At 41.6% G+C, this 13,417-nt stretch overlaps 1 protein-coding gene across 1 annotated transcript in view; it reads left to right on the plus strand.

Moving 5' to 3' along the window:
* Positions 1-2,073: 2,073 nt before the first annotated feature.
* The window catches only part of evlb (Enah/Vasp-like b), a 49,445-nt gene continuing 38,101 nt past the window's right edge, over positions 2,074-13,417 (plus strand). Inside the window, exon 1 of the mRNA XM_085246244.1 lies at positions 2,074-2,539. Coding sequence (XP_085102370.1) covers positions 2,535-2,539 — 5 coding nt within the window. The 5' untranslated portion in view covers positions 2,074-2,534. The remainder of the gene's footprint in view (positions 2,540-13,417) is intronic.

The following is a 13,417-nucleotide window of genomic DNA, read 5'->3' on the forward strand; positions in this document are numbered from 1 at the left end:
GGTTTGCACACATTATCCACAAATGACAGAGAGCAAGGAAAGGATGTATAAATAATATATTTCCCAGGATGCTAGCTGGACCTCCTTCATGTTCTGGGGCCTGGGACACTGCCTCAAATGTTTAAAATATCACATATTCTAACATCGTAAGTTACAACACATTTAGAATGTGTGCAGCATCTGACACACATAGTTTCAGTGTTTCAACAGAAAAATCTGCACCCAAAAAAGATTTAACACAGAAAAAGCTGTGCAGGAAATTTGTGACCTCAAAGTGCATCCTCCACGTGCTCTTTGGGAGTTAATAGGACCTCTGCTGTTGAAAAGGAGAACTACTAAAGGCTTGATTGGGATTTTATGATGGAAACATTTGTCAAGTTTTATTTTGATTCTTTAAAATGTTTTAGTTCAATTTATGCTGCTTACAGCACCCCCCCCCCCCCCCCACACACACACACACCTTTTTTTAAATTCAGTGTGGGGGTATTTGTTATTGACAAGATTTTAAAATATAGAATGGCTGTTCCAGGGCGTTCCAGTCATAACACACACATGACCCCAAAGGCTCCTCGTTTTTTCTGTGCTGAAAAGTTTTATAATAAAATATTTTTTCAGCTTTTTCCTCTTTTATATTAACTTTTAAGTTCCCCCAAAAAGTTTCAGATTGTTTAATTTTTCTAGGATGTAGTTTTTATTTTTAATTCATTTCGGGGCACAAAAATTCACGTGCTTAAAAATGGTTTAGAGCAGAGGTGAAAAATTTCTCAGAGGGCCACATAAGAAACTGGGACTGTTGTGGACGGTCGGACCAATCAAAGCTATTTGCTCCCTCCTATAGAGCCTTCCAATATTAATTAAGGTTACCAAGAGAATGTGAAGAAAAAGGCTGCAGTGACTTTATGTCAAGCAGTTGTCCAAAATATTGCACGCGTTGTGTTGAAGAGATCCAAGATTCAGTTGAAGCTAAAACGTCTGTATTTTTCATGTAATACCAATTTCTACCACAAGATGGTGTAAGGAGTCAATGTGACCTTTATTCAGTCATTTAAAAAACTAAATAACAAAAACGGCAAGTATCCAAAGCCTCTGCAGGAAGTTGGTAGGACTTAAAATAAAGTAAAAAAACCAAAAAACAAACAAACAAACAACCCCCCCAGAAAAAACCCGCACAGTCACTGGTTTTAGCACACCTTCAGTGAAACAGCGCCCCCAAGTGGTGATAGTTTTAGTTACAGTTTGATAAAGTACATTTAACTGTTATTTCTGGACACCTAGATTTTACATATATGATAAAACGTGAATTTTATTCATTATAGAAATTGGCAGTGGTTTTGTCTCATACTAGCTTTCATCAGACCCATTAGATTTATGAAAAAACAAAAAACCCCAGATCAGACCTGACTTTCATGTACAATCAACAGCATACCAGTGTGAACATAAATCGCACCATACAACCCAACGATCCCATTTTCCTGAAAAGCAGAGCCACAGTTCTGGAGCTTTGATCGAGTCTGTCTGTCCTCCACGTGAGGAGACAGATGTTACAGATGTTACAGTGCCATTTTTCTACATGCAGTGATGATATGAGTTGGTCCCCATCAGCCAATGAAAGAAAATACAAATTTGAAATAAGATGCACACACACACACACACACACACACACACACACACACACACACACACACACACACACACACACACACACACACACACACACAGTCATCGACATCATACAGTAATAGCCTATTTCTCCAGGGTCTTAAAGGCTTAAAGTATTTGTGGTAATCGTGGGTTTCTCTCCAATCACTGTAAAAACTATTTCCAGGTCTACTGCGTAATAAAACGACTCTGATAATATATTTTTCTCTAAAAGGATTGCGCATAATTCATGTGGTCCAACTTTATGTGCTCAGAAAAACACAGGGAGTTTAGTTTACCTATAGGTAAACTAAACTCCCTGTGTTTTTTACCTGCCCTCATCAGCTGCACAGTTGCAACCTCGCCGGGATGAGGGCGCTGCCGTGCAGCAAAACCAGCCACACTTGAATATTCCAGCAGCCTGCTCTCTCTCACTCTCTCCCTGTACCCCCTCCTCTTTGCCTCTCCATCCATCCAGCCTCCCAGTGGTTGGAGGCAGGAAAAGATGGCACCTCAAAAGCCGCTGTCAGCCACTCCGCCCGGCTTCTCGTCTTTAGGAAAGCGGCGTGCTGCCCTCTGAAGTGGCCCCGACCGAACCAGCCGCCGCCTGAAACACAACGGAGGAGGATCTTTTTTAAATTATTATTATTTTCTATTAATATTATTTTTTTTAAAGACAGACCCGAAAACTGTGGGCATCCGTGTAGCATTTTTCCACACCCTCTCGCCTTTTCCACCCTCAGCATCTGCACGTCCAGCCCGCTGCAGGCTTCGCAGTTGTTTTCTTCTTCTTCCTATCAAAACCATACAGATCTGCTGCTATTGCTGGACCTGGATCGTTTCTATTAGAGCCGAACTTGAGGACGAAGGACTCACTGATTTCATTCAGAAGGACGATGAGGTAAGGAGAAGCATGCGTTGGTCTTTCCCTGCACATAAAAGCGCAGACTTCTGCACTGGTTGTGGTGGTGGGTTTCCTTTTTTTAGGGACATTAAGGGGATGTGGGGCTGATTCACAGGGAATCTGGACAATTTATGGGATGCAGCTGAATTTAGAGGCCACAGTAGGTGTATCACAGCCCGGGATTCACGGCAGCACGCGCTTTTATTGACCGGTAGGTCACCTGTTGGCCGACAGAATATGAACCTTTAAGAGAAGCACACTGAGGTCAGCCTTTGATTTAAAATAATAAGAATTTTAAAAAAAATAGCCGACTCCAGTTCGCTCGGTGATGTTTCACGTGGAGGTACTCTGCACAGGCGGAAAAAAAGGTCTTGTCATGGGAACCAGACTACACGTGCAGTAGTGTGGCGTTACGGTGCACTTAATTAACAACACTTGCTGCGATTGCAGTTTTTAAACATCACCTGAAAAAAAGGTGAAACCTGCGCAGCGTGCACGCTCGCACACACCTCTCCGCACGGGAACCAATCAGCTGTGAGCATTCGATACAGCGATCCAGACGCGGCTCGGAGATGAGGGCGCTGGGTTGACTAGACCAGTGTGAGTGCCTATCAGGTAAAACGTTACTGGCAAGCCCGGGTTTGTCGTCACAGCCTCCCTCCAATCAGCTGCGAGGCTGCCGCTTCACAGTAGTGGGTGAGGCAGCAGAAGCAGCAGCGTTTGGCACAGGTTCACCATGAACAGGAGGAAAAATCAGCTGAGTCTAATTGCTGTTGGCTTAGAAAGTAGAGTGGGTGACGGAGTGTGCGTGCTAGTGTGGTGTTACTCATGGTGTGTGACAATCTGCCTCCCTGCTAGGGACACAAAAAATGTGGCTCGTTGTTGGTTTTTGATCCTGTGTGCTTTGATAAATGCAAGGCGTCCAGAGGTTACACTGCATGAATATATATGGGGTATTTCGTTGTGAAGCGAAATACGAGCTCTGGGATGCCTCAACTTCCAGACCTACTCCCAAATTATACACTCATGTGTTCCTCGTAGTTAGTCCCAGGCTCTAATTCCAGCACAGCAAGCGCCTTTTTCAGGGAATGTCTTGTGAGACAATCAGAGGATGAAAAATAACTGATATGTAGAGGGATGCCAGCACTACCTATTCCCTGCAAACCTCCCCATAGTATAAATCAATAAAGGGGTCCTGTTGTTGCTCGACAGCTCGACATTCATATTCTTGGGCTCTACTAGTCTGTCTTTTCTTGATTCCGGTTTAAAATAATTCATACTTATTTCACTATAGTGAGGCCCCTCAGTCCATTTCATGAGAGATACAGGGAGCATTTAGGGCAACCTCCCTTTAAGCCAGGAATGTCAAATATGAGGAATGGGGAACAGAAGGACTCCAACATCATGTGTCCTATGATGTAAAATGAGTATAACATCCCTGCTTTGAACCAGCTTTCCTCTGATTAGCTCCCCATCACAAACAGAAGGTGGAACGTGTGGATGGGGACTCAATGTCTGCTTTTAGGCTTTTGGGGTGCTCTGAAACCTGAGATTTTGGCTCAGGAAACACTTGCACATACTCTGACCTTCCTTTTTGAAACTGCGTGCTTGTGTCATGTGAACATCCACCGTTGAAAGTAAGTAAAATTTATTTGTATAGAACCTTTCAAGATAAAAATCACAAAGTGCTTCACAGAAGGTAAAACATAAAAACAAAAATGAACCAAAAGCAAGTTTAAAAAGATAAGTTTTTAGCTGTTTTTTACAATACAATACAATACAATTTTATTTATATAGCACATTTAAAAATCCAAAGGGACACCAAAGTGCTTCACAGTAATATGGAGAGTCAACATAAGTCGACAAAAAAGTCAACAATTTTTAAAAGAGACCACCGAGTCCACAGATCTCAAGCTCAAAGGGAGAGAGTTCCAGAGTCTGGGCACCAGTGTATATATGGCAGAAATAAGGAATAGCAAACCTGGCACACTTAAACCCAGGTTTAGGGGGTAGGATTAGTGTTAAGCAGTAGTAGCTGTCAGTAACTCAGAAAATGTAACTCAGTGTAGTGTCCTGATAAAGGTATTACTGTGTGTGTCTGTGTGTGCATGTGATCCAAGGTCAATGTGAGGCTGTAAATAAATTATTCCTGTTCTGTGGTGATAATAAAACAGCTTTTATTTTGTTAACACATACGTATCAACCGCTTCCTGTGAAAGTTTGCATTGTACACTAGGCAAACTTACTTTTTTGTCGTTTTTCACACAAAAAAAAGCTGTGCACACTGTGATCACATTATCCAAACTTTACCAGCACGAGTCCAAACTATGTGTAACACTCTGCTGTCACTTAAACAGCCAGTTAAACATACAGCTGTGATTTAGGAGGACAGATTGTGTGCTTTGTGGAGGTGCTCTGTAGGTGGCAACACAGACTATGGTTCACAAGCCTCTGCTTCAGCAGAGTTTGCTGTGGTTCCTGCGTCTCGCCTGATCACTGTGTGGACTTCATTTATCTTTCTCCTTAAATGACTGCGTGGCTTTAAATCTGCAAGCGCGATGGAGCGGGCATGTTGTTTCTGCTCATCATGACCAAGAGGTCCTTTGGTCCGAGCGTCCGAGTCGCTCGCGTTTGTGTCTTCTCTGTGCTGCTGTGCTGCGAATGTCAGTAGGACACCCACAGTTGTTTTGTGCTGTGATCTAATGAGCATTGATCTCAGTGAGCTCCTGTGGGCTGCAGTTTTTCATCCAGTATTTTTCTATAATGAGGCAAACTGCAGTATTTTGGAGAATTCGTATTATAGTCCCTGCATCCGCCTATTTTTTAAGCCAGGTTTTAAGGAACTGGCACATGCACACATCAGGCATATTTTAATAGTGGTTGTAGTAGTTATGTTTAGAACATTTTTGTTGGTAACTGTCATTTTTAATGGTGAGATTTCTCGACACTGGCTGTAAGGCATGATGGTGAGAACACAAGAGATACAACCAAATGGCAAAGGTCCCCTGGTCTCCCTCTGTGCTCTATTGGCACAATTCGGCCTGCACATCGAGAACCCTGGCTATAAACACAAGAGATTAATGAAGGAATCCAATGCTTGTACCACTGTATTTGCTCTTCATTTGTTATGATTAGCCACACTAGTTTTAGTTATCTCCAACTGCAGAAAGGGGGAAGGTGCTGATCTCTGGAGGAGACAGTAAAGCCTTGCTTGGCACTTGTTTTCTGGAATTGTGGGCTAAAGGGTTGATTCCTGGCTTGTTTCCCCTTCTGGAAGTCGGTTATTTCTCTTCTTTTTTCTTCTTCACCCTCCCATCCATCTTTTTGATTAATTTGCTGTCCTTCACAAATGCAGCAACCTGTTTTTTCTTGTATTAAATCACTTCCTTTCCTTTCTGAACACTCGTATTGTGAACCTTTAAAACGGGACTACGCTTGACTGAGTTGCTCAGTTTTTTTTTTTAGCATGATTTGCTGCTTCGCTTTGTTTTCTGCAGCTGAATGCTATGAATAGTTTAGGATTTTCAGTGTTATTCCTTCAAAGATAAGGTATGTGAAGCCCTCTGCTGGCGCCTTAGAGATACTGTAATGAATAGCAAGAAAAGTCCAATAATAGGTCATTTGACTATACTGATCACCGTTATTTTTCTAGTCTTAATCATTCGAGCCTCAGTAACTGAGAAGCTTTAAGGACCTGTTTTTGTTTTGCTTCACTTCATGTTACTACACATTACTCAGAGCTATTATTACCTTTTAAAAAGGTCTCCAGTAAGCTTTGTGTGCCCGTTAACTACATGTTAAAGAGCACATACAGTTGATGTGCGGTCTAGCCTGTGACCTGAGCCTGCCCATTGCAGCCTGTCGTCATCACCACTGCCTCCATTTGAGTGGATTGTTTTTCATTATGGTCTGAAAGTGAAGTGTAGACCCTATTAATCTGATTCGTGGCCTGATGTGTATTGACAGGATCAGTTGGTGGTATGCGTGTGACCCATATGAATACTAGCATTAATAGTGAGCTGAATTGATGCATGACAAGGACAAACAGGGTTATACTGAGTTTATCTCTCTATGTCAAGGTAATGCAAATGTACCGTATGAGAGGCTACTTTTGGGAGAAAACAAAGCACATTTCCATTCTACACCCACAGTCGGTGCTGCGAGTGTCTGAGCTAAAATAAATCATGGAAATGTCATGGTTTATGCCCCGCTGTTCCAGGGAGTGATACACACCAGTGGAGGTCAAATTTCCCCCTCGGTCCATTGCTCCCAGATCTCACAGCTGTGTGCTTTGAAGCTGTTACAGGTGTGCGTTCTTGATGACACATTTGTTGTTGGTCCAGTGTTAAAACTGTGGCATTTTCACCTTTTGTTCCAGACATGTTGCAAGTTTAGTCATCTTATGTTCCCACACTTCGGTAGGAACACACATGTGCTCCCTTAAAAATAATCTTGTGTGAATCATTAAAGACAAAGCGCTGATTAGTTAAAGCTGCTTAAATAATATTTTCATATGAGCCATGGGTCAGGAAGCAGTGCGTATGTGAGGGGTCACTCTTTGGAGCAGTCATAGATAATTATCAACCAGTTTCCCTCATATTTGGAAATGATGTCATTTGGTTCAGTTGCACAGCTCACATCAAACTCATGAGCAGAAAGGACTGCTGCTGCTGTGCTGAACTCCAAACAGCAGAAAGTTAAGTCTTCTTCATGCATGAGCTCAGCAGAACATCAGAAGAATCAGTTTGTCCAGAGGTAGCATACAGCAGCAGACAGTTCCCGTCATTTGCACCCTCACTGCCTGAAATGCTCAGTTTGGTTTAGCTGCGTGCTGGAGGCAGAACACGTGATGTGCAAACTGCTGGTTGTGAATTCCCTTGTTACCTGTGCTGTTCTCACACTGGAGCATCACGTGGGCTTTGTACTAGGGTCTTGTCAGCTTTGATGACTGTCCAAGTCTGTACTGGCCTTCTCATGCGCACCTCTGTCGGGTAATGTCGACAAAAGTTCAAGGCTGCAGTTCATGGCTGAAAATGGCTAAAAATAATGTCTAAAAACCATGATCATATATATAAATTAAAATATAGTGGCACTGAGACATTAGCAATGGATCTTTTGGACTCTGTGTGCTATTGGATGCATTACAATTGTAGGGTCTACCTTGCAATATAAAGCCCCCTGAGGTGACTGTTGTTGTGATTTGGCGCTGTGCAAATAAAATTGAGTTGAATTGAATGGAATTAAGCAGATTGGAGTTTGGAGACCAACTCAATATGTTCAGTTCTTTACTGTGTTCCTTGAGGCACTGCTGAGCAGTTTTTGATCTGTGGTGGAGGAGATCCATGTGAGGACTCAAGGTTTTCCAGCTCCACACTGCATTGTGCATGGTTGTGCGTTGGTCTTATTTGGAGCCTACATACATACATACTTTTAGTCTTGATGTAACTTTTATTGTGAATTGTTGCTATAAAAATAAAACGGAATTGAATTCAATCCTGCATTGTTTTTGCACAAGTCATTGCAAAACCTAAAGCTTGTTGGGAAAAATCATATAACCAACTGCTTTTGGATTGTGTCAGTGGATTGATTTTTTTCCAATACAAATATAAAGTTTAATACTTAATATTATAGCATTTTAAGGATTACGCAATCCTTGGATGCAAATCTGCAGAGCTGTAAAAGGCTGATGGGGTATTGCTGTTACGCAGCAGGGTGGGCAGGCGGTGTGGACACTCAAGTTTGTGAATGTGATAACTCGAGAACGAAGCGACGTAGGATTTTGGAATTCACAGCATGGGAGCATCGACTGAAAATCTTTGACAATTTCGAATCTCAGTGACCTTGAGCTCAAGGTCAAAGTTAAAGGTCAATGTTTCTGAAAATCACCTCGGATTTTCAAATTTACACCATAGGTCCCTGTACTAGGAGGCTGAGGGGGATGTGTCTTGTACTTTCTTTTCACTGTGAAATGTTTGTATGCAACATGATCCACTTTTTAATGATTCATAGTGCATGGCACAGGAAAAGATTGTAGCTTTGGTTTAATGTTGGTGTAAGTCTTGGTATGCAAACTGTGGGACACACATTTAGTTTTGTTCTGTTCTTTGTGTCACCCACCTCTCTGCAATACAAGAATGTTTTACTTTAAGGACTGGAAAAAGGCCACAGACCACAATTCAGGCATCAGTTATTTTAAACTAACAAAGGCAATGTAATTTTGTAGCATGTAAATTAAGAGTTAACTTCCTACTAAAAGCTGCAAGCAATGATGCTTTTATTGCTTGCTATCAGTGCAACCTTTTAGTCACAGCTCAGCTGCTGTTGTGCTTTGTTTGTCTCCTTGGTTAGGGTAAATGGATGAACTCTTAGTGGCTTGTATATCTTCATATGTTGGAGATGCTGGTGCTAACAGGTTGTGTAATGATGTCTGTGCTGAATGCTGCTGTAATAACCCCATTTGTCTAAATGCAGTATGACACGCACAGCTCAAAATGGAGAATGATGTTGCACATTACGATGCCTCCAGAGTCAGGTGTGTGGTCATGTGTCTGAGTGTGAATGATAACATTTTCATTTTAGGTGACAGTAGTGCTGTTTATGAGTCACAATGATGCACACGGAGGCGTCAAGAGGCAGAGTGGGAAGGCTGATCTGCACAGACGGGCGTGTGTGTTTAAGAGTGGGATCTTTGTGAATGAGAGGGAAATCACTCCCCGCCCGCCCTCCGTGTCTCCTCTGCCATCTCCCATTGGTGTGCGGTGTAATTAGAATTAAAATGTGCAGCTCATATGAGTCAGACGTCGTGCTCACGCTGCTGGTGCACGTGTGAGTATTTGTTTGCAGCTAAAAAAAAAGATTCAATCCCCGGGCCTGAGAGGATGAAATCGACTGAGAGCACAGGAAACGTCAAAGAGCCGTTTAACGTCGTCTCTGTCACACCGCTCACACTCGTTTAATCCCTTTTCTTTCTCCACCTTGCTGCGGGTCGAATAGCGTGACTGCACACAGGTGGGTGCTGATGGGATGACGGAAGCAAGAAATTAGAATATAATGTGACTGGATGGGGAAAAAACATGCACACTGTAAATGATATGAGAATAAAATATAAAAATACTTTAAATTTGCATTCAAAGTCACATTGCATCATTCATTTAAATTTTATTTACATTTACACCGCGCTCCAAATTATTATGCAAATTGTGTTTAAGTGTCATAAAGATTAAATAAGTTGTTTTTCAATTAAACCCATGGATGGAATTGTGTCTCAGGGCTCTTTGGATGATTGAAATCTATCTCGGACACCTGTGATCATTAGTTTGCCAGGTGAGCCCAATTAAAGGAAAAACTACTAAAGAAGGATGTTCCACATTATTAAGCAGACCACCATTTTCAAGCAATATAGGAAGGAAAAATGATCTCTCCGTTCCTGAAAAGCGTGAAATAGTTGAGTGCATTGGACACGTAATGAAAACCTTAGACATTTCACGAAAACTTAAGCGTGATCACCATAATGTAGGAGATTTGTGGCTGAGTCAGAGCACACATGGGTTCGTGCAGATAAAGGCACAATGAGGAAGGTTTCTGCCAGACAAATACATCAGATTAAGAGAGCAGCTGCTAAAAGGCCATTACAAAGCAGCAAACAGATATTGGAAGCTGCTGGTGCCTCTGGAGCCCTGCGAACCTCAAGGTGTAGGATTCTCCAGAGACTTGCAGTTGTGCATAAACCTTATATTTGGCCACCCCTAACCAATGCTCACAAGCCCAGAACTACAAGAAGACTAATTTTCAAACAGTCCTGTTCGCTGATGAGTGCATTGCAACCCTGGATGGTCCAGATAAATGCAGTGGTGGATGGTTGGTGGACAGCCACCATGTCTCAACAGGGCTGCAACGTCAGCAAGGAGGTGGTGGAGTCATGTTTTGAGCTGGAATCACGGGGAGAGAGCTGGTCGGCTCCTTTAGGGTCCCTGAAGGTGTGACAGTGACCTCTGCAAAGTATGTGGAGTTTCTGACTGACCACTTTCTTCCATGGTAGAATGAACAGAACTGTGCCTTCTGCAACACAACCATCTTCATGCAAGACAATGCGCCATCTTATGCTACAAGGAGTATTATATCGAACCGCCCTAATAGTTGGATATCTCTTACATACAGTCTGTGAGTACTCTAATCTTTTTTATTGATCTATGCTTTAAAAACCCATTTGTAAAGGTCTAATGAGATTTCATGGTTTCTCTCTCTTTTTATTTTATTTCTGTTGATGTCCTGATCTAAAGTGTAACCTGTGAGCTGAATACAAAGGTTTCCGCTTTTTTGAATTATGCCCAGTGAGTCATTTTGCCAGGTGGACACGATAATGTTGCAGACGTGTTTCAAGCACCAACAAAGTAAAACAGGATATAGCATAATTTCAACTGACCACAAGTTGGAGTGCCACAGCAAAGATATTATTAAGCTTGAATAGTTTAATAACAAACATATTGCAGAGTTTGATTTGAAACATGTTTATACTTCATCATTATCATTCCACTTGGGTTACTGATCATCTACAGTGGAACAAAGTATGTTCTTTATCCTTTTGTTCTTTCTCCAGCATTGCTTTACTTTAGGTCATCGGTTTTACCACAAAGCTCAATTACACTCTCTCCCTCCCTCCCTCCCTCCCCCTCTCTCGCTGTGCCACACACATGCATGCTCACACACACACGCACACAGTCATGCTATGTGTTACACTGAAGGCCAAACCTCCTGCTGGATGCTAAAAATCAGGTTGCCAGGACTTAAACCTCGCTTTATCGCACTCTATTGTTCGCTGTCTCACTCACTTGCTCACACACTCACTCACTCATTCACCCACCTAACAGGATGACGGTGGGGTTTGGTGGGGGGTGTATGACAAGACTGTACAGTGTAAGTGCTGACTGGTTGTCCTTTCACCCTTGCTATCCTGGCTCTCCCTCCCTCCCTTTCACCCAGGCATTTGACTCTCTCGCTCCCTCTCTCCGTCTGTCTCCTCCTCTTTGCTCTCCACCAAATTGTTTTTTTTTAACCCAACCTCCTCCTGTATTTTTGATAAGCAGAATATGATTGCTTTATAAAGAAAAGAAAACAATGAATGACTTCAACTGGAGTCACTATTCAGCCATCTACTGCTGCCATTTCAAAGAAAAGAAAAAGATTCACACGAATGCTTTATTGCAAACAAGAGAGTGTCTGTTTGCTTCAGTCTCTTCCTCTGCCTGTGCTCTCAGTGAGTCACAGTAAGATTGTAAGATAAAAATGATGGTGCAGATGGTGTGCTGCGACTCAATTGCAATATAATGTCCTTTATTGATTTGACACTAGCCACTGTAGTGAGTTAGTCTCATATTCAGCTACTGGGAGTTGCTTTCAGAAAATAATGCTGCCATTGTGTTGAAAAGAAAAAACCCACGATGGGCTTTTCTCTTGTTTTAATGAGTTTTTGGGAATTATTGCTGGTATAATGCACACGACAATGAAAAGCAGATGCACTTGAGGAAATTGTGTAAAAAGTGAATTTAAATGAAAAAACACAAATCCACTTTTATTTTAGCTTCTAACAGCTTTAAACAGAAACACAATTTTCTTTTTACGTGTCTTAACAAATCAGCTCTGGATCGCCTTCAGTCTGTACAGAATGCAGCGGCAAGACTTTTAACTGGTATAAACAAGAGGTCACACATTACTCCAGTTTTGGCTTCTCTTCATTGGTTGCCTGTAAATTTTAGGGTTCATTTTAAAATTTTAGTTGTAACTTTTAGAGCTCTGCATGGTGAAGCTCCCCAGTATATCTCTGACCTGCTGAAACCTCATGCTTCATCCCGAGCACTTAGGTCTTCAGGTCAGAGGCTACTGGTGGTCCCACGTACTAGATTTAAAACACGTGGGGATCGGGCTTTTCAGGCACTGGCACCTAGGCTGTGGAACTCTCTGCCGTTGTCTTTACGCTGTCTAGACTCTACTGACTCCTTTAAAAAGCAGCTGAAGACATTTTTATACAAACGGGCTTTTAACTAATTTAATTAATTTTAACTTGTATGTCTGATCTTACTGTAAAGCACTTTGTGATTTTTATCTGTGAAATGTGCTATATAAATAAATTTTACTTACTTACTTTACTTACAATTTCTGGGCCCAGTACTGTGGTGCATTATTCCATATAGGGATCTATTGAAAGTTAAGAGGTTCGTGTACATATTCAACTCCTCCATTCAGTTTCTGCATGAGAAAGACTTAGGGGTAAGCTTGGGTTAGAAATAAAGGGCTAAAATTAAAAACAGTAAAAACAGTTTTATGGGTTTGTGTAATAGTCATGATTAAAAAGATTGACTTTTGGTTTGAAAGGAGAAACTAACACGTAAAAGTCAGTTAATTTCATGACCCATTAATACACCCCAGCCTCCTCCTTACAAAGGCTTCAAAGCCAAATACAGACTAAATATAAAAGACACAGGCAACGTATTGGAACATAATTTTAAAGCCTCAAATTTAGTGGCCATATCTGAACTAGGTTTAGGTAGCTGTCAGCTAACCCAAGACTCAGACAGCTAGCTTGGTTAACAAGTTGCATTTATTACTTGTTGCAAGATTAAATGGTATGCTGATGTTTATTAGCAAAAATGCAGCTTAAAGAAAAGTGTTACTAACAGAGAAACTGAGCAGCTAAAAAAGAAATCTTTAAATAAATGCCAGCGTTGAACAAGAGTGAACATCACCTCTAAATCCACGCTAAAGTAGTGCATAACTTAAAGGGTCAATGTCATTTAATTTATTGAGTTATAATAGAAAAAAATCACCCCTTTCAGGTTTTTTTGCCCTCTTGTTGCCTGCTTGCTTCCTTTGACGACCACT

Source organism: Mchenga conophoros, linkage group LG15 (assembly GCF_057382185.1).
Source record: "Mchenga conophoros isolate Kocher_MC1m ecotype Shallow Benthic linkage group LG15, M_conophoros_male_GT1.1, whole genome shotgun sequence".
Classification (NCBI taxonomy): domain Eukaryota; kingdom Metazoa; phylum Chordata; class Actinopteri; order Cichliformes; family Cichlidae; genus Mchenga; species Mchenga conophoros.